At 38.9% G+C, this 22,341-nt stretch overlaps 1 protein-coding gene across 8 annotated transcripts in view; it reads left to right on the top strand.

Annotated features, from left to right (window-relative positions):
- Positions 1-22,341, top strand: part of NFX1 (nuclear transcription factor, X-box binding 1) — a 78,643-nt gene that overhangs the window by 785 nt on the left and 55,517 nt on the right. For 7 of the 8 annotated variants that reach the window (XR_012585576.1, XR_012585578.1, XR_012585579.1 and 4 more), the window contains exons 1-4: positions 7,441-8,698; positions 11,180-11,341; positions 18,332-18,409; positions 21,216-21,321. Coding sequence is in view for 4 of the 8 variants with exons in the window: in XM_074575662.1 (XP_074431763.1) it covers positions 7,576-8,698; positions 11,180-11,341; positions 18,332-18,409; positions 21,216-21,321 (1,469 nt within the window). In the remaining 4 variants the exon portion in view is untranslated. Of the gene's footprint in view, positions 1-7,440; positions 8,699-11,179; positions 11,342-18,331; positions 18,410-21,215; positions 21,322-22,341 lie in introns of those variants that run through there. The other variant, XM_074575664.1, reaches the window with a different exon arrangement.

Genomic DNA, 22,341 nt, shown 5'->3' with positions numbered 1-22,341 from the left:
AATGGGACTGAACACCACAAGAGCAAGAAAAGATTTTTTTCGTTTGTTTGTTTTTCCCTACTGGCTTTTATGATGCAGGTTTGGATTAACTTTTGTTTCGCTGGGTGTGGCTGCTGAGGAGGAGGGGGAATAGCATTTCAGGATCCATATTCCAGCCTCGCTTGTGTCATGAGCATGTAGCTAGAAATAACACTGTTGCCCAGAGTCGTTCACAATATGTATTGTTTTCATCATGTCTTTTGATTTTCTTGCAGTCTGGGTAGACTTCTTGAGTAATCAGTGTCACTTTGAGGTCACTTGATGAGGTAACTGACTGTTTATAGAGCAATTAGATTTCTGCCAGGAAGAATCCTGCACTTTTGTGACTGGGGTGAAGAAGAAAATATGAATCTCAACTTTCGTAGCACCCTGATGTTAATTCAGACTAAGGTTATCATTAGCCTGTATCCTAAATAGCAACCTCTGTCTCTTCTCCTCTGTTCTTGGCAGCCTGGCTGTCATGACAGAAAAGTTATTGGAGTTTATTTTTTGATGGGATGACAGTGGGTCCACAGCTGCCTTGTAGGAAGTGGAGTAGCCTGGGCCATGGTTCAGAAAGTGGAGACTGGTAGTTTCAGTAAAAAGAAGCTGGTGCAGGCAAATGTCTGCTTGTCTGTTTATCTTGCATGCTGTCAGGGTGCAAATCAGCTCTGTTCCTGAAACCTTTTGAACAGTGTATGTGTATCAGAATAAAGGATCTTCAGTAGATATACTGAGTTAAAAATAGCTTTACCGAAAAGCAGTAGATTAGTCTGGATGGTACACTGTTTCTACACTTGCTTTATAATACTTAAGCTAACACATATATTGTCACATGGCATTAACTTCTGGAGTTCATTCCTTGTTATGGTAATACATACTATGTTATCAAGAACCTCTCATAGGTAAGTTTCAAACTGTGCTTCTGCAGTATTCAGATGGGAACTGGCTTTTGCCCTGCGACTCCATGGACACAGTGAATGTATGATTTTGAGAACTTAACTTAAACGTGAAAGATATTTCTGCTCATAGGGTATATCAGGGGAAGCAATTGAAGTTGAAGAATGACAACCAATTTGCCAATAGCGAATTATTATTGAGACCCAGGGAACAAGTATGAGAGACAAATAGAATATAAGAAACGAGGCAATTGCAGAATGAGTATTCACATTGATATACCTTTCTAATTTCCATCCCTGTGCACCTAGAAGGGACAGGTGGTATTTGTACTTAATAGTCATTAATGGATTTTTTTTCCCATCAGTTGCCATAATTGCTGTTTAATGTTGTTTTGGTTTTTTGCCCTTGCAAAGACAGCTGGGTCATTATACGTGGTACAATGCATGATTAAACTGAAGATATCAGGCAGTTGCTATAAAGCATTGAGTAGCCCACCATAAGGGTGAACAGGAAAGTGAAAACTTCTAATACATTTATTATCCTTATGCAAAATCATTCTGTAGTAAAAGACTTCTCTTAGGATGATGAAGCTACTTATGGTGAAGTTGTAATGGGCTAGCTAAAACTTCATGTTCTGTTAAAAACGTGGATGCACTGAATTTGGACAATAGCATAAAAAGACAAAAAAACATAGCACTGTGCACCAGTATACATAAGGGACAAACTAGCTGGAAAGCAGCCCTGCAGACAGGGACCTTCGGGTCCTTGGTGGACTATAAGCAGACCATGAGTCAGCAGTGCACCCTGTTTGCAAGGAAGGCCAACAGTATCCTAGACTACATTAGGAAGAGTGTTACCAGCTTGTCAGGTGAGGTGCAGCTTGCCCTCTGCTCAGCGCTGTTGAGGCCACCTCTGGAGCACTGTGTCCAGTTCTAGGCTCCCCTGTAAAAGGAAGACATGGGCATGCTGGAGTGAGTCCAGCAATGGGCCATGAAGATGATTAAGAGGTTGGAGCATCCCTCATATGAGGAGAGGCTGAGAGAGCTGGAACTGTTCAGTCTGGAAAAGAGAAGTCTCAGGGCCATCTCAGTGCTGGTGTTCTGTGAGGAAGAGGTTTAAAGCTACTAATGATATGAGGAAAAGCCTCAGATTTCCACAATGCAGCATTCCTGAGTTTGGTTTTGGGAGGGGCGGGGTGTTGGTTTTGTGTGGTTTTTTTCTTTTTTTTTTTTTTTGAGTACAGAGTAATATAGGTACCATAAGACCTGCAGGGAGCGTCTTCCCTGTAACTTGTGCTTTGTGTGCAGCTGAGTGGACCATTTCGTGTCTGGATATATGCAGTGCTGACACAAATAGATTGTTCTGTATGCACTCTGTACTGTCATCTGTTGTTAGGTGAAAGAATAGGTTATTTGGATTGCTTTAAAACTGAAGACTTCTCTTTGACTTCTACTGGGAGCCAGTATATAAATTGAACATATAGAATATTGTGGGTTGGAAGAGACTCACAAGGGTCATTGAGTCCAACTCCTGAATCCACACAGGGCAACCTAAAAGTTAAACCGGATATCTAAGAGCATTATCCAAACACTTCTTGAGTGCTGAAAGGCTTCAGGCCGTGACCGCTTTCCTGAGAAGCTTTTTCCAATGCTTCACCATCCTTTCATTTAAGAACTTTTTCCTGATGCTACCCAATGTGGACTTCCCTTGATGCAGCTTTAAGCTGTTCCCTCACGTTCTATGACTGGATCCCAGGGAGAAGAGATCAGCACCTCCCTCTCCATTCCCCATCGTGAGGAAGCTGTAGAGAGCAGTGAGGTCACCCTTCAGTCTCCTTGTTTCCAAGCTGAACAAAGCTAGTATGCTCAGCTGCTCATCTTAAGTCATGTCCTCTAGTCCTTTCACCATCTTTGTTGCCCTCCTTTGGACACATTCTAATATTTTTATATCATTCTTGTATTGGTACACACAATACTCATGGTGACACTATTTTTGGTTGAATTTATGGATATCTCAATAAGAAGTTGGCAATTAAAAAGTAAGTGCTTGTCCAGTCAGAAAGACTGGTACTAATCAGTGTTGTTTATTTGGATCCAGTTTTGTGTTGATCTGAAGCTTCAGAAGGAAAATCAGAGTTGTTCCTATCTAGGAGATAGAGCTGAATTCATTTAAGAATAAAGAAGTACTGCCTCTGATATCTAAGGGGCTACCCTGTGGATTCTTGTATCCATTATATTTTTGTCTGGCTGGACTTCTTCAATATGTTTGGTGTTTTTTTTTTTCTTTCTTATATTTATTCTTAATTATCAACTTCATACAGTCTCTGCCTAATTAAAGTACATTGTTTAATGGCTCTTGAAAATCTAATTGAATTTAGTTTGCTGAAACTGCTAAGAAATGTCACTTAGGCATAATGTGTCTAAGTGTCACCTTCAAATGTCACTATTGATGTCTTCATAAAAGAAAGTACCTAAGTTATTAAGTTTTATGGCTGTACTGGTCCCCAAAATAAGCTCTGTTTTTGAAGCAGAGCTTGTACTTATTAAAATGAGAAATGTACTTACTAATTTGCTTCATATTTTTAAAAGTGCCCTTATCAAATTATTTTTCTGAAGGATAGTTCACACAGATGACCTAACTTTGCCAGGGCATTCTGGCTCTGTTGAGAGTTAATGATGAAGCGGTGTAAAGTGTAATGTTATGACAGAATAGGCATGAAACTGTATGAGCTTCACATGCTTGGTTTTAATTCACATTCAAACTCTTGGGGATATTAAAATCTGCAATGTAGAGGTTATTTCTAAAAGTACTGTGATTTTCTTTGTTTTATAGAAATACAATCTGGAATCTAGCTATGGAGGTTCCCTTTTTCTTGGGATTTTTGTGTATGTACATATAAACATGTCAGAGGAAATCTGAGCCAGTGTTAGCTACTGATATATGTATATGCATTTTGCTGTTTCTTGTCTCAGCAGGTAGAAATCAGTTTCAGTAGAATTTACCACTTCTTTGGAATTTTTTTGTAATGTAAAACCTGACAGTAAGAATAGGAATCCTATTCATGGGTGATATAAAAAGTCCTAATGAATTATTCATATTTTGGAAGTGCTTTTAAATACCTAAATCCTGGTTTCCCATCTGTTTCTTCAAACTTAATAGATTATTTGGAAAGTGCTTTCAAAAATATCACTTCCACAGCTACATTTCAAGTCCTGATTATGCTTCTTGGATGCCGTGCTCAAAAGTCAATTTGACTGTTTCTAAGAAACCAGCATTTTAAAGACATGTCCAGCATGTTTTTTATGTCAGTATAAGATAGTATGTTTTACTGATTTACAGAACATACTTACTCTAGTTATTTACTGCATTCATTTGAAAGCCTTGTGCACAAATTTTTTGATAATTCATGCATACGTTTTACATACCACATCTCATAACTGAAGAAACAACGGTCTTTAATAATAGAGTATACTTTTTAGATGGAAGCCCTGTGATTTTTGAAAAATATATTTTTATTAAACATTAAGAAGCCATTTGGTTTACCTTGCTATATCTATCCATCAGACTTTAAATTTTAGGGTATACAAAAGAAATCTTAAACCAACTAATAAAATGGGTTGTTTCATATAAGGTTTGTGTGTAATTCTAGGATTGCATCCTGTCTTCAAATCAAAATATGTGAAACTCTATTTTAAGTAGTCTGTCCTGAATGACTGCTGTTTACATTGTAATGTCGAAGGACTACAATTTCTGTTTGTAGTCCTTTTTATTAGTGATAGAAAAGAAACTGGCAAAAAAGGACAACTTTGTATTTTGAGTTCTTTACACAGGATACACGAGCTAAGATGAGAAAAATGGAATGTTACCAGGGAAGCTGCTTGCAGTCCAGATTCTTTCAGGTGTATAAGCCTAATATTCTGTACCTACTAGGGTCTGCAATCCTAATGATAGAATACAGTAATTCAGCTGAAAGGGACCTACAATGATCATTGAGTCCAACTGCCTGACCACTTCAGGGCTGACCAAAAGTTAAAACATTGTCTAAGAGGCATTGACACTGACAAGCATGGGGCATTAACCAGCCCTCTTGGAAAGCCTCTTCCAGGGTTTGACCACCCTCTTGGTAAAGAGATCTTTCCTCATGTGAAGGCCAAACCTGCCCTGACGGACACAGCTTTGAGCCATTCCCATGAGTCCTGGCACTGGATCCCAGGGAGAAGAGATCAGCGCGTCCCCTCTGCTTCAGTTAAGATTGATTCTTAGCTCAATCTCCAGCTGTTCTGAAAGACCTCTGTCTGGTGTTCTGATTCTATTGTCTCAAAATCAGGTTAGTATTACAGCTTAAAAAAAACAAACAACGAAACCACCAAACACTTTGTATTTGTCATTTATATCTAGTGTAATACTATTGTATAATAGCATAGCTTATAATAATATATAATGTTATGTTAATAACATATACTATAATATTAATATATCTTAATATATTAAATAGAAATAATTTATAATATTATATCACAAGAAGAGGAGCCATGCTGGACCTTGTCCTTACCGACAAGGAGGGGCTGGTGGTGAATGTCAAGCTCAAGGGTAGCCTCGGCTGCAGTGATCATGAAATGGTGGAATTCAAGATTCTTATGGCAGCAAGGAAGGTGTGCAGCAAGCTCGCTACCCTGGACTTCAGGAGAGCAGACTTTGGCCTCTTGAGGGACCTGCTTGGCAGGGTAACATGGAATAAAGCACTGGAGGGAAGAGGGGCCCAAGAGAGCCGGTTAGTATTCAAGGATCACCTCCTCTGTGCTCAAGAGCGGTGTATCCCAAGAATGAAGAAGTCAGGCAAAAGTGCCAGGAGGCATGCATAGATGAACAAAGAGCTCTTGGACAAGCTCAAAAGCAAAAAGGAGGCCTACAGAGGGTGGAAGCAAGGACGGGTTGACTGGGTGGAATACAGAGAAACTGTCCGAGTGGCCAGGAACCAGATTAGGCAAGGTAAAGCCCAGACAGAATTAAATCTGGCCAGGGACATCAAGGACAAGAAGAAAAACTTCTGTAAGTACGTCAGGGGTAAAGGCAAGACTAGGGAAGACGTGGGCCCTCTCAGGAAGGAGACAGGAGACCTGGTCACCCAGGATATGGAGAAGGCTGAGGTGCTGAATGACTTTTTCCACTCGTTCTTCACCGGCAAGGGCTCCAACCACACCACCCACGTTGCAGGATGCAAAGGCTGGGTCTACGAGAATGAAGAACCACCCACTGTAGAAGATCAGATTCGGGACCATCTAAGGAACCTGAAGGTACACAAGTCCGTGGGACCTGATGAAGTTCATCTGTGGGTCCTGAGGGAGCTGGTGGATGAAGTTGCTAAGCCACTTTCCATTATATTTGAAAAGTTGTGGCAGTCTGGTGAAGCTCCCACTGACTGAAAAACGGGACACACAACTCCCATTTTCAAAAAAGGGGAAAAAAGGAAGACCCAGGGAACTACAGACCCGTCAGTCTCACCTCTGTGCCTGGCAAGATCATGGAGCAGATCCTCCTGGAATCTCTGCTAAGGCACATGGAAAATAAGGAGGCGACTGGTGACAGCCAACATGGCTTTACTAAAGGCAAATCATGCCTGACAAATTTGGTGGCCTTCTATGACAGGGCTACAGCATTGATAGATAAGGGGAGAGCAACAGATGTCATTTACCTGGACTTATGCAAAGCGTTTGACACTGTCCTGCACAACATGCTTGTCTCTAAACTGGAAAGACGCGGATTTGATGGATGGACCACTCAGTGGATAAGGAACTGGCTGGACAGTCACACTGAAAGGCTTGCAGTCAATGGCTCAATGTCCAAGGGGAAACCAGTAATGAGTGGTATTCCTCAGGGGTCATTACTGGGACCAGTGCTGTTTAACATCTTTGTTGGTGGCACGGACAGTGAGATTAGATTGAGTGCAATCAAAACACACCAAGCTGTGTGGCACAGTCGACACGCTGGAGGGAGAGGATGCCACGCAGAGGGACCTTGACAGGCTTGAGAGGTGGGCCTGTGCGAACCTCATGAAGTTCACCCAGACCAAGTGCAGGGTCCTGCATGTGGGTTGGGGCAATCCCAGACACGAATACAGGTTGGGCGGAGAATGGCTTGAGAGCAGCCCTGAGGAGAAGGACTTGGTGTTGGTGGATGAGAAGCTCAACATGAGCTGGCAACGTGTGCTCACAGCCCAGAAAGCCAACCGCATCCTGGGCTGCATCAAAAGAAGCAGGAGAAGGAGGAGAGGCTGAGGGAGCTGGGCATGTTTAGTTTGGAGAAGAGGAGGCTGAGGGGAGACCTCTCATTGCCCTCTACAACTACCTGAAAGGAGGTTGTAGAGAGGTGGATGTTGGCCTGTTCTCCCAGATGAATAATGACAGGACCAGAGGACATGGTCTGAAGTTGCGGCAGGGGAGGTTTAGATTAGATATTAGGAAGAATTACTTTACTGAAAGAGTGGTCAGGCACTGGAACAGCCTGCCCAGGGAGGTGGTTGAGTCACCATCCCTAGAGGTATTTAAGGAATGTCTAGATTTGGCACTTCAGGGCATGCTCTAGTGGCAGAGATTGTAGGTTGTTTGTGGGGTTTTTTTTCTTGTTTTTTTTTTTTGTGTGTGTGTATGGTTGGACTCAATGATCTCAATGATCAAGAAATGTTTACTATTTAATAGTCTTATACATGTGTTTTTATTTTTTCACTTTTTAGGTGCATTGAATTTCAATCCTGATGCTGCTGATTCCATTCCAGGAGAAGGACAACCTACAGATATAAACTGGGTAAACAAAGATAGGAAAGACTCTAACAGTAATCAGAGTAGAAGTAATTTACCATTTCCTAGTCTGTCTTGTGAAAGAGGTACAGATTATGAAAGCTCTTCCACAAAGCGTCATGGCTTTTGTAATCCAGAACGTCAGTATGGGAATTCCGAAGACTTCCATGAATATTTTGGTACCAGTAAAAGTTTGAAGAATCGCAACTTGCAAAGCCAGAGATGGCACAGATCAAGAAACGATAGCACATGTACTAGAAGTAAGATAAGGCAAAGTACTGCTGATGCTGCTGCAGGTCCAGGAATTTCAGATGCTGCAATAGCACCTGGGAGAAGAGCACCTCCTAGAGGATGCAATGACTTTTTCTCCTCGGAGAGTGACAGGGAGTTACCTAACGCAGATAGCAGAGGAGCAAAGCCAAAGAAAACACATCTGATGCATGCATCTGGAAGAGGTTTCAGGGAGAAGGGAAAGCAAGTACATGACCGGGAAAAGAGAGTGGGCTCTAAACAGAAAGTAGAGCTGTTTGAAAATGTTCCATCTTTGGATTTGACTCAGTCTGACTCTTCAGAATCATCTGTTGGAAAGGCATTCTGTGATGCACCTGTTGGTAGTGGGGATGAGCAGAAAGGCTACAATTATGTAAACAAAAGATATCCCCGGAAGCCTGTGTGGAATAAACCTCCAGTAGAAAAGGATTGTCAGAAGAGACATGATTCTCACCGTAGTAAAAATGCAAAAGTAGGTAAGAAGTCTTCTCTTGCATATACTCCAAAAGATAAAAATGAGAGGAAGAAAGAATTCTCTGTTCACAAAAATGATGAAAACTTGACAAGTGAAATCAGGCATCAATTGTCTGATTCTGTTAAATGTAACGGAAGAAAGTTCCTGCTAAAGGGGGATCAAGCACCTGCACTTCATTTCAGCTGGACCCAGTACTGGAAGAAGCAAAGTGACGTACCAAAAAACAAAGAAACTCATACAGGTAGGCTTTCTTGACTCTCCTGTATTAAAGATACAATCTTGAATAATTTAAACTGCCTTTACGTTTGACTAGATGAAGAGGCTTGTTATTTCCCATTAGGTCAGTATCAGTTTCAGAGGGTAGAATGTAAATGTAAATATGTGGTTGCTGAGTGGGGAGATGTTCTGTAAGTTTACTAGGGAAGAACAGATTTTGTTTGAAGTTTGTTTCTTTTTTTTGTTTGTTTTACTACCAAAGTCCAAATGATGTCCTGGTCAGGCACCATGTTAAAACATGTATGTTGCAGGAGCAGGGAGCAAAATTCTGAGTATTCAGAACAATGGGACTTGAGAGGAACAATCCTAAAACTGATTTTTGCAGAATAAGTTTTCTCATGTTTTACGTAGAAATAGGAAAATGCCAGAGAAAGGAACTGTCTTCTGGTCCTAACTGGATTTTTTTTCCTCATTTTTTGCAATGGTAATACCAAAAGGTAGTTAGAAACAAAGAAAATATTTGGATACTATTTTTGGAAGTTGAGAATAGAAACATGCCATTGACAATGTAAAGCAGACACACAGGTTTTGACTGAGTGAATTTTGTGCCGACTCATACCATTAAGGACTTAAAACATTAAATGGAAATTAACTGAATCTCTTCAATGCCATGGTACTGGTTTCTGTTTCTAGACAACCTAGGTAGCTTTTTCTTACTGTTTTAGATAAGCTTAAGTGTGTACTGATAAAATAGCCCCATATTATTCATAGCACCCAGCAGAGGAAGTCCTGTTTTCTTTTGGAGGCAGTAAGGAGAGGTATTTCTTTTTCTTTGTGTGTGTGTCTCTTTCCAGTTGAACAAACACTAAGAATTATGTTTAGTTGGCTTTTACAAAGCATCATCAAGCTACCCAAAACGATAGAGATGGGTAGACTAGTTCCTGTTAACTGTGTTACTGAATCTTTTGAAGATTTTTGCTTCTCGGTGTGTCTTCTCTTTGAGAGCTGAGAAAGTAGTAGAGTAATTGTGAAGTGTAAGGTAGCTCCAGTCTGAACCTTTGTTCCCTTAGGAGAGGCCCAAGGGTCAAGATCCTCCTTGATCCTTTCTAACTTAAATACATTAACTTTCATGTTCCTGGGTTCTACTGGGATCATAACGTTAAAGATACCTCAGTTTTCTCCCAGCATTATTATTAAACTAAAAACGCATGCAATAAGGAGGAAGAGAAGTAGTAGTCTTTTACAGGGAACTTAAGGAACTTCCCCCTCCAAAATGGCAGTCTTTCTTCGCATGCTTTAGTTGGGAGCTATTTTGGAAACAGTATCTGCCACTATTTTCAGGGGACTGAGTCTGTGCTTTTTAACTATCTATGGGACAGCTATCCTTTTTGGGTACAGTATAGCTTTAGTCTTCTAGAAAAAAGTAGTATGTTTTAGGTGGGGATGCTTTCTTTGCAGCGGGTAACATTCATGGCATTCAAGCAGAAATGATTGTTAATTCTAAAGCTTGTGGTACTTGATGCAGGAGAGCTGGAAAAGAAGCTTGAAAGTGCTTATATCCTATTAAAGAGGGCAAACAGTGTAAACACTTCCAAGTTTCCAGGCATCCATGGTCTCGCTTTCAAGTCATGTGTGATACAAGCACATTTTAAATTGATAGTCATTTTTCTTTTGTTATTTTTGGGTTTTTTTGTCCTTCATTATGTCCTTCCCTTGACACCATCTTAAAAAGATACTTTTTTACAGTTTATGCTTGTAATTAAGATATTTTAAAATTCTGTGGGCATACAGCAAATAACATTTCTGAGGTGTGTTTGTTAGCCTTACCTTCATGGGAGAGTTAATCTGGCAGAACTGAAGTTATGCAGTGCCTTTGTTATGGTTGCACTTCTAACTGTTTCCAGGCTGTTTTGTCTTTCTTCCACATGTCTTTCATGTGGAGTTCTTGCTTTATTTTCAGAGTTCTTTTTCAGGTTCTTTCATACGGCTCAAAAGGCCCTGTACATTGACTATTGTTTCACAGTAATTCCATGCCTAAATCAGTCAGTTTAAGGGTATTATTTAGGTACTTCACTGTTAATATTTCTTTTGTGGTCTTACAAGAATACTCAAGGATGGGAATTAAATTTAATTTTGGATGAAACTTCTGTAGTTAAGAGCTTTAAGCTTTTGGTTTAAACTTTATATGAAGATAAATTTCTTGTCTAAATTTCTGCCAAGCTTAAAACCTTTCATTAATTTGTAAAATCAGAATGATTGCTATTCATCAACAGGAATTCTTGTTGCCTCTTTTATGGATATCTCATACTCCCTCTTCCTGCTCTGAAACTAGAGAAATGAATACCAACTATCAAACTGGAATCTTCCAGAAGTAAACCAATACCTTGCTTGTAGCCACACAGGAAAAATAAGTTCTGTTATAATTTAAATAAAATCTTGGCATTTCATTTATTTTTTTTCTCAGCTAGATGATGTTTCATGCACAAGTAATATAATTTATTTGCAGGGTCACTGATTGAACAACTGACCACAGAGAAGTATGAATGCATGGTATGCTGTGAGGTGGTCCGAATAGTAGCCCCAGTGTGGAGCTGTCAGAACTGTTACCATGTGTTCCACCTGAATTGCATTAAGAAATGGGCGCGATCACCAGCTTCACAAGCTGAAGGTTGGTATTCTTTCTTGTACATATTTTCTCTCTCACGTACATATAATAGCAGAGTTCATGTGTTTCTCACGTTGGAAGACTAGCAAAGCAAGTTTTAATTTTTTTTTTTTTTCTGGGGTTCTTTGGATGCTCTGTATAATCCTGCTAACTGTTTTGATTCTTTCTAGTATTCTACCTAAAACTATTTTCCAGGTTTGGATTCATAAGATCGGTCAATGAAATCAGTGCATCAAGATGCAAAGCTGTGTGTCTGTGTTTTTACACACCAAGAAATGTCTCATCTTCTCTCATCTGTGCTTGGCTAGGCAGTCAAACAGAAGCAGCACTCCAAGCATTAGTTGTCTGCTTTTACTCAAACATTTCTTAGTTCTGTCCTCAGATAAAGTCCTCCTGAAATGTGTCATGGATGCCCTGCAGTGAAATGAAATTCAGAGAAGAGAGAAAGCTTTTTCCTTTGTCATTAGCTTAAACTGTTTAAGATTCTTTGTATTATACCACTTTTTGAAACTCTTATTCCACTACATTCTGCCCTTTGAATGCTTTGGTGTAAGTGTTAAAGGAGAAGCTGCTGCCCAGGAATTCACACACCATTCAAGGAGTTGCACACATACCGCCCGAGTCTTTTAACTGCTAGGACCAAAGTCCCTTCACAGCAGATGAGTCCCTTTGCAGCAATGAGCCAACAGGTGCCCCTTTCAACTCCACACACATGCACGCTTCCTCCTTCTTCAGGCTCAACTCTAGGTTTCCCACAGCAGAGTCTCAGGCATCGGATTTTATAAAAGTACTAAAGAAATCCCTGAGCAATTATACCCTTGTGTTCTATATGCCTGCCCCTCGTGTGCTCTTCACATGCTATTCATGCGTCTTTTACTCCAGTAGTGATTTTTGGTCTGGGGTCTTGTAGCACCTTATTAGATTCTCTTTTCGTGTCCAGGCAGGCAGACTGTTGACTGCTCTTATCTTGTTGATTTGCAGTCTCTGCTGATGGTTGTCGTCTCCTTATCTTCCGATTTAGGCTTCTTATGCACCTGTGCTTGCTGGCAGAACATGGGGAACTGAAAAGTCCCAGATGTATGGGAAAACACTACCAAAACATCAGCGTGTTATCAACATTTTTGTCATACTGAAAGCTTAAATGCAGCACTGTACCAGCTGCTAGGGAGATTACTAAGAAAATTAACTCTATTGCGGCCTAAAGGCCTCATCAAATCTAGCTACTAATGCAAAGTAAAGCTAGGCAAATAGTATAAATCACACCATATTATAACCTTAAGTAATTTATTCTAATTAAAACTTACTCATTTTATCTAAACAACTTAGTATCTTTCAAATAAGTTAGGCTGAATTGCAGTCTCTCTGCTATGTTTGGTTGTGTGATGTAGACACACTCTGAAGACTGTAAAGTTAATCTGGAAGTAAGGTTAATTTCTTCTGTACCCTGCTTGTTTAGTATTTAGCATTCTTCATGTGTCTTTCTGTCTCTGTCTGGGCAGACTGAGGAAATAGTCTGTTAGCTACTTCCAAATGTTTGAGAGAAGTTTTTCGAGACTGTCAATCTCTTGCAGAAAGGATTGGTTGCAAAGTTCTTGGATTTCTGAGGATGCATAGACAGATTTCTGGGTAGGGCTGGTCATGCTTCATAATGACAGTAGAAAGGAAGTTACTAATATCAGCACAAGATTTGAAACATAAAGGCACTGGAGTCTTTGAGAAGGGAACAGATTTTTCGGTAAGACTGAGATCCTAAGCCAAACTGAGAGTCACTGCTGAGAACATTTATCTCAGCTTTCTATTTTTCTGTCACCTTCTTTGGAGCTGATTTATCTCCCTGAAACAGCTTATTGCTTGATCAAAGGAGTATCTGCTTATATAAGGGAGGTTTTGCTTATCGGTCGACACAGTGACCTTAGATGCCTGAAACCCGTCAGCGTTTCAAATAGCCATGTCTTTTGGACATTGGCTTTTCTTGTAAGCATTTGTGGACTAAATATGTTACTGTATCTCGTGTATGAGATCATTAATTAAATCAATAATTAAATAATTAAATCAATAATTAATCATTAATTAAAAAAAGTTATATTAAAGATGGTGGCCTCAGTAGAACTGATTCCATAGTTCCAGTGAGTACCCTGTTGCATATTTCTTGACCTGCAAAGCCCTGCTACCCTATCTTGATTAGAATTTGTACTTCAGAGTGTATTTGTTTTGTGGTAGATTGTTTCAGTGTATATTCTACTTCTCAGGCTTTGTATAGTATTGAGGAATTCACTAGAACTCTGGCAGTAATTACCGTCTACCAGAAGAGAAATACAACACTGTAATCTACCTAACTCAATAATTCGCTGTTTTTCTGGAAGAGGGAAAAAACCTGTTATTTTCTGGACGTGATTTACTTTAAGTGTGCTTGATTCTGCAAATGTTATAATAATTTTCAGGAAATCTTATCTGATCTCACCACCCAGACTTTTCACCACTGCATTTCACTTCCAGCCTAGTGAGAATATTTTGTTCATAAGATCAGTTTTCAGTATTCATTCTTTTATGTTTTTGTAGCAACTGAATGTTGCAGTGAGAATGTTCCTCCATTTGGGGCCTTACAGCAGGTCTTATTTTTATGATACATAGCAGGAGGCTGAAACTATGTATGTGTACATGTATTGTACATGTGTTCATGTATTTTCTACATGAAAGTATGTATGTGTACATAATTTCTCACAATTGTTTGTGATCACATCATTGTATCAGAGAAATCCTGAATACTTGGATGAGGTAAACAACGTCCTTGGGGTGGTATCTTCTCATGTAGTTCCATCTTCCTTATACCCATTACTGGTATTGGGTATCTGTTATGAGGGAAAAGCAGGTGTGGATCCCTCAGGGACAAGGCGCAACACTCAGTAAGTGAAAGCTTTGGCTTTAATGAAAGCATAGCATTACCACGCTGGGAGCCCTGGGACACCAACACTAATCAAGTAGGGAGCCAACACAATGGAACCCTGCTCAGGAGTGAAGCTCAAAGGAATGCACTGCGGAGATCGATAATAAAACCTGCGCTCATTAATGTATCATACATATGCAGTGTCCTGTTTTGCTCATTAGCGATCTCATTGGTGTAATGCAGGAGCTGTTGTCCAGATTCCAAGATCCGCAGCTGGCTGTCAGGTTGGGACCCATGGTGGGTGCAGATGATGGGGGGAAGTGAACTATCCTGAGTTACTGTGCCAATGAGATAAAATGTGCTTGGGACCCTACATACTTGGGTGGGAAGAAGCAAAGAACTATGCTAGGTTCTTGCGCTCTCCAGTATTTCTCTTTTCAGGAACTCTTTCAGGTATGTTTTACTGAAGGTGTCTTCCCTCAGAGACTTCTTTGCTTTCTTGATGGTGATCTGAAAAATTTTAGTTTGTCCAAGCCAGGTAAAAGAATCCTCTGATTATCTGTGGGGAGTCATAGGGCATTGCTCTATTCTTTGTCTGCTTATGTTAGACTCGTGGTTGACATCCAATGTTCAGTATTTCTACAGTGTAGACTGTCAGTGGCACTCAGAACTAGAGAATGTATTTTCATTGTGTATTAGACATGTCCTGGTCATGAGGAGAAGCTCTGCTAGGCAGCACTTTGCCATCATGTGGAAAGATTCTTTCCTATAAGGAAGAACATAACTTTCTCCTTAGCAAGCATTTTTACTAACATTTTGATTTATGTCTTGGAGGAATGTGACCTTTAGGTATTGCACAGCTAAGGTAAATCTGACAAAAATACCTTCATTGCACACAAGATCTTTTACTTTGTTATGTTTGTAAAGGGGAAGTTGTTGTCTGTTGCCCCCTTCCTTCTACTTCCTTTAAAAACTGGTTGCTTCAGTGGTGTTTGACTTGTGCCCTTACATTGATGGAGCAAAACTTTAAGCCATTTGCTCCCTTGTTTGCAGGGAAGGCAGTTTTACTGGTATTTTTGTTTTGGCTGGAAGGATTGGAGATATTTTAGTTATCACAGCTGTCCCTTTCTATTCTGCTCCCCCTGCTGCCCCTGCCCTCCACTTCCATATGGGCTAATGGTCTGTACCAATCCAATATTGGCCTCTAAGATGGCTTCTGAGTTTCAGTGATCAGAATATGAATCTGCTCGTCTTTTTTTTTCTTTTTTTTTTTCTTAAGCCATGCTGTTCAAAGCCTGAAGCCATTCTGTGTCCCTTGGATGCTATGCAAATGTTCTTTTTTGTTACTAGGACAAAATCTTTTGATTGTGTCTAGCTGAGAAGTCAAAGCAATAATTTATTCTGATACAGATTATCTCACTGGAGAACTGTGTAAGACCTTTTAGAAATGGTAACGTGAAACAGCCAGTGTTGATTTTGGTATATTCTACTACAATTGAAGTGACCAAAATCTTCTGTTTGGAGTTCTTTTTACGTACCTAGCATTGTATGTATGTTGAAAATTCCTGCTGTACTGCTGCCTTTGGAAATGTAGCCTTTTATCATTCACTGTTTATTCCAGCAGATGTGTTTGGATCCTTTCTTATGTAATCACCTATGACTCATCTAGGCAAGCATGTAAAGAGGAAAGTTGCTTGTTTGAAATGGCACTGTAACATTCCTAGTCTGTATATACAATTCCCAGCTCCTCCCACTCAAGTTTCTTTTGAGCTCCTTATGCTTTAGGATTCTAGAAACTGAGGAGATTGTTGCTGTGCCTTTATGACAACAGGTATTCAATAGGAGGGGGCAGGGTTCTGGGCATGCTACTACAGATAAAGATTTTTGTGGCTGAAAGTGCTATAAATAGGGATGCTTGCGATATGGAAGTGTATGGAAAAAAATTTGGTAAATAATTACAAGTAAGGAATTTTTTTATCCCAAAAGGAGGGAGAGGATAGCAAATACTAAAGCAGTCTCTAGTAATGGGAGTGAGGTGTGTTGATTTTTCTTAGACAACTGTCCTTTTGGTGTCTTTGGAATTCTGCCTACTTTCATGAGCAGATTCATGAGTGGAATGTTCATTCTGTAGGGTCATCCTTATTCTCACCTTCTTCAGTAATCAGGATTTGTAAGGAGTGGTTACAGGACCGCTCCTTACAGAAGTGGACATCAGGAGTCATCCTACTGTTATTCTGTCCTACTGTGACTGCATCTCAATCCAGAAAAGAATCCAGGAAGAAAACTTCTGTTTCTTGTCTTTTTGGAGGAAAGCAACTGTGCACGTTCCTTGTGGGTGGGCCATGTAGTTATGTTTTAGAGGAGCAAAGGATAATCAATGATTAAGAAGAAGAAAATATATCTTGAAAGGCTGTTTCGCTTGGTAAAAGGTTCCTATTTTACAAGGACCTTCACTATACTCTAGAGAAACTGTTGCTTGTAGAGGACGAGAGGCTGATAGGAGAGGCCTTCTGCTGACCTCTTGAAGCTTTGATGATAGGCTTACCTTCCCATCTTCTGAAAAACATAACGTGGAATAACAATGAAAGAAATTATGTTGTTAACTGTACAAAGTAATCCCATAGGGAATCCCTTATGGTTTAGTATGCTAGCTTTGGGAGGAGCCACGTAAGGTGCTGACAGCTTTGTCACCACGTACCCCTTTCAGTCCCCTGCTGCCACTTTCTACCTGTAGCTTTTAACACTTCTCTCCAAGATGCTTCTTTCTGAGATGGTTCAGCTTGTAGCAGTCAAAAAAAAAAAAAAAATCTTGGTCAGGAAATGCGCGTTGGTCTTGAGCATGAATTACAGAGTATATTCGTTGTGCTACTGTCCTGCAGCTGCTCAGCTGCCATAATTGTACAGCTCTCTGAAGCAGTCTTGGTGGCACAGTGATATGAGCCAGGATGACGAGGTGTACGAATAGGCATCAAATATTCAAAGGAATAGATGTGCTTTAGATCTGCATTTCAAGAGTATCAAGGCAGTCTATGGTCTGAATCCATTTTGTGAAAATCATTACTGCATTATGATGGTTAACGTAAGAAGTCTCCAATCCAATTGATAACGAACATGGGTAGGTGTGCCTGTCATTGCGGTGTAGTTGTCACACATAGGGTTTCCTGTTTGCAGTCCCTCCTGTGTCCATCATGGGAACATATCATATATCTTGGTCAGGTTTCTTAATTACAAAGAACAGTTCTAAAATCACAACTTTATTAATTTACCAGCACTGAATTGATTGGTTAAGAGAGACAGTAAGGGCTAATCAGTTCATATATTTTTATAGCTGTCTATATTAAAAAAAAAAAAAAAAAGAAAATATCCCTCTCTCCTCCCTGCCCTACTTTGTGTTCAACAGTGCTCTCATACTGGTATTTTTCATAGCCAGATACGTGCTGAATTTAGGAAATATCTTCATGAATCTCGTTTTCCTTACGCTGAAGTTCTTCCTTTACTGCTAACCAACACCTTCCTGAAACGCAGGAGCAAATACCAACTTGAAGAATAGTGTCCTAGTCAATAGCTAGGTATTGTCACCTTTTAGTTAATTTAAGTAGATTATTCTGGTTTATATAACACTAATTTATTCTGGACATGAAGCAATACTGCATTGGTCTTCTACAAGACATGTAAATTCATAACATGAGAGGGCAGCAAAAAGGAAAGTACAGGTGATGTTTAAGACTGTAGGTAATTATGTTTTTCTCACCAATTCCCCATACATTTAATACTTTTTTTTTTTCTCCTCATGTCTTTAGATATGGTGAAGACTGTCTATATTCTGATAGAATGTTGTATAGCAGGGTACATGATAATAGAAAAAGTGCAATTTTAAAAATTTTTCTTGCCTCTAAAGTTGGAGCCTGGTCAAATGAAGCACCACTACTGTGTTTATCTTGATACTCTATAAAATGCATTTTTATTAACCTGCTTTCTCACTACTTCTGAGTAAATGGAAAAACACAGTTTAGTTTGTGGTGAAAAATGAGGTGAGAGAGCTTATTCTAGGTTTGCAAATTAGCTCCTTTGTTTACTTCATTTTTATCTTTAATTTTTTTGTCCTACAGATGGTAATAGTGGTTGGAGATGTCCAGCTTGTCAGAATGCTTCTACGCAAGTTCCAAAAACTTACACTTGTTTCTGTGGTGAGTTTCTTGCTTGCTTTTGCAAAGAAAAACAATTTTGTCATTTTGATTCTTTTCCTTTTTTCAATTTGAATTCTAATATTGCTGCTTGTTTGCCTACATCCCTGAAATTTAAGCTTGTTTAAAACTTTATTGACACTGGAAGGTGGCTGTGCAGAGAATCACACGTATGCTGCTTAAAACATTTTAAAAATAAAATATTAAAACATAAGTGATAAATATTTTCATATCACTATGTAAAAAGAGTAACTTCTGTAAAATAATAACAGAATTGGGCTATTATCCTACAAACTTTCCTTCTGTAGAAGGACTGAAATAACCTGCATGTTCTATGTCTATCTTTGTATTATTTTGGTGTATCTTGCCACACAATTCAAGCATACAACTATCTAAACCTTTAAATTGATTTAGCAATTTTGTCATTCATGTTGACTGGGGACGTGTACAAGTTAAATAGGAAATAATATTCAGGCTTTTCAGACCTTTATGTAGATAATGTGTTTAATAAAAGAAGTAAATTACATTTGTAAATAACAAGAAGTAAATAACATTTGCTAAGCTGTAATGTAATATGACAAAAAGGGAGAAATTAATTATGTTACTGTTGTGGTTTAACTCCAGCTAGCAGATAGACCCACGTAGCCGGTCGCTCACCTCCCCAGATGGGGATGGGGGAGAGAATCGGAAGAGTAAAAGTGAGAAGAAACTCATGTGTTGCGATAAAGGCAGTTTAATAGGTAGCGCAAAAGCTGGGCATGCAAGCAAAGCAAAACAAGAAAATCATTCACTGCTTCCCATCAGCAGGCAGGTGTTCAGCCATCTCCAGGAAAGCAGGGCTCCATCATGTGTAACGGTTACTTGGGAAGACAAATGCCATCACTCCAGACATCCCCCGACAATTCCTCCTTGTTCCTCCAGTCTTACATACGGAGCATGATGTCACATGCTATGGAATTGCCCTTTGGTCAGTTTGGGCCAGCTGTCGCAGCTGTGCCTCCTCCCAACTTCTTGTGAACTCCTAGCCTGCTTGCTGGCAGAGTGGTGCGAGGAGCAGCAGAGGCCTTGATTGCTTAGCAACAACTAAAACCACTGGTGTGCTATCACACCATTCCCATCCCAAATCCAAAATATAACTTTTTTGCTAGCAGCTGGTGTAGTGCTAACTCCATCCCCCCTGAAACCACTACAGTTACTTAATTGCATACATGCAAATAAATTTTGTTTGGGATTTACACTTTCAAAATTTGTCTTGATTTCAGAAAGCTTTCCCTTCCTTAAGTCAGAGTCACTGGAAAGTTTGACCTTGCTTTCTACAAAACAGAATATTCTGGAATTGAGACAGAAACTGGGAGTCAGTGAACTTGTCCTAAGGAAACTAAACTTATGCTGTTATAGGTAATTTTATTGAAAGTTCTCTTTATCTGAATGTGTCAATGAGTCAGTTAAGAACAGTATGATGCAGGTAAGAGGTTTTTTTATGACAGTATGTGAAATCTTATGAGTATAGGGATAATAATTCCATTAGAATCAATGTTTTGATTCAATATGAAATGAAGACAGGTTGTTGATCTGTCAAATAGGAAAGAAATTCTCCCTAGGCTTAAAGACTATTTAATAGTTTTCGGAGATCTATAGTAGGAACCTTAAGTTGTCCACAGTGTTAATATTAGCAGAGCACCGTGTTGGAACATACGACTTTAATCTTCTGTAGATAATTTTACATTAATGATATGGCATTTGGACATCACCAGTTACTTATGCAAAGCTATCTTCTAATTTGGTGCGAAATACTATGTATTGAGTGTGGTTGTGTGGGTTTTATCACTATTCCATGATGAAATTTCTAAGTTATTTTTCTTCTGAATCTTCTAATTTTCAGGATTTTCCTGGGTATTCAACTAGTTTAATTGAAACTTGGGTGAATAAATGCCATTTATATTTTCCTAATTTGTAGAATATACAAAGGTGTACTAAGAGTTGAAATAATATATAACTGTCACCAAAAATACACTTTCCTGGTGTTTTAATTGTTGCAATTCAAATTTGTAACACTGCCTCAGTTGCCTCGTTGTTAATTTAATTCCCCTCCTGCAGAGAGCCAAATTAATTTTGGATGTGTTAACTATGGCAATTAACTTTAGCCCTGATGGCTGTCTCATGCACTTAGAGCTATGAGATTTGCTAACAGTATGTCAGATTAATTAAAATATGGTTTCAGTGCTTATTCTTTTTCAAGACTTCTTCCTGCATTCAACAAAATGTCAACTTTTAACGTTTAGATTTATAGAGTCTGCTTCTTTTTACAGAAGTGACTCTTATAATTTCCCATTCATTTCATTCTGCCCCTATTCCCCATCACCTTACCAGCTATATCTTATTTTCTGAAGTGGTGTCTTTTTTTTTTCTTGTCTTTTTTTTCTTCTTCTGGGTTGAGGCAGCAAGGGAATTTCACCCTTTAGTTTTCTTAACTACTATGCAGCCTGACCAACTAAAGGGAGCTTTTAATTTTCTTGTGTTTTATCAGTTTAATTTAATGTAAAATACCAGCTACCTAAGTGCCTGCTGAGAGCATAGAAGGAAAGAATCTTCTGGAGCTCGGTATTCCAGTGATACTTACTTTCAAAGAAGTTGAGTATATACCAATACTGGAAGCTGAGAAAAATATAGAACATTTTGTGTTTTGTTTTTCAAAGGCGAATACTGCCAGTATTGAAAATACAGCTTTTCCTTTTTGGTGTGATGTTTTTCACAGATTCGGTATTGTATTCAAGACAATAAATATGTTTTTGTCTTTGATGCAATTTAGGTAAGGTACACAATCCTGAATGGAATAGAAATGAAATCCCACATAGCTGTGGGGAACTTTGTGGAAAGAAGAGACAGTGTTTAGACTGTCCACATCTTTGTAACATGTAAGTAAAAGTTTATCATATGAATATTGAAATGATTTAGAGAAAACTTCTGAAGACTGTATTTGGATATTTTTCGACTAGAGGATATGCTTAGAGGCGTATTTGGTTTATAGCTCAACTGAAACCTGGAAGAAATAGTCTTATTTGTGTTTGTATGTCTAAAGTGTGTTCATATGAGTAAATGAACAGGAGGTCAGCAGCAATATTTGTAGTAACATTTGCATCATATTTTATGAACTGAACCAGCTGCCTGACTTGTTTTCAAGAACTTTCACTGAAGTAGAGAAATAATAGTGAATAGAGTTTTAAACATGTATCCAGTGGTCTACCAGACATATTAGGTGCTGGTTTTCCTGTAATGCTCTTTGTATACCTTAAGCTAAGAGCAGTGGTACTTGGTTAAAGTGAAGTGCTGCTTACTTCTGTCCTTTGCTTCTTTTCATTGGCTTGTGAACTGTTGAGGATAAAAGGGCATTATATATATTTATCTATTTGTTGAGACCACCAGGTGATTGAACAATCCCTCATGGAGATCTTAATCAGTATAAGTAACTCAGATTGTTTTTTACTAACATTTATTAGTATAATTCAATGAAGAGAGGCGAAGAAAGAGCAATTCTATTTTTGGTTTTGGATGTTTTCCTTTAGATCTTTTTTAACAGTGTGGTAATAATATATTGATAAGGTTAACAGCATTAGGTGAGCTTTTTCAATGTATAAATATGCTTGCTAGTCAGACTAAGAAATTATATGTTGTTCTTAGTGTATCTAGCTTCATTTTCCATGTATTGAAGTTGGTCCATAATGCCTGTTCATATTTCTGTTTTGAGAAATTTTTAATAGTCAGAAGTGATTGTTTCTGCTCATGGTACAATCTAAAACTTCAGTCATTCCAACAAATAGATTGTCATCTTAACTTCTTCCAAGGTTTACTAAAACTCAGAACTTTATATATAAACTTTACTCTGAACATTTTATTTTCTGTGTTCTGTTTCAAATCTATTTCAACATCTTATTGAA

Source organism: Larus michahellis, chromosome 2, assembly GCF_964199755.1.
Source record: "Larus michahellis chromosome 2, bLarMic1.1, whole genome shotgun sequence".
NCBI lineage: Eukaryota > Metazoa > Chordata > Aves > Charadriiformes > Laridae > Larus > Larus michahellis.
This window is presented reverse-complemented; position numbering and strand designations above follow the sequence as displayed.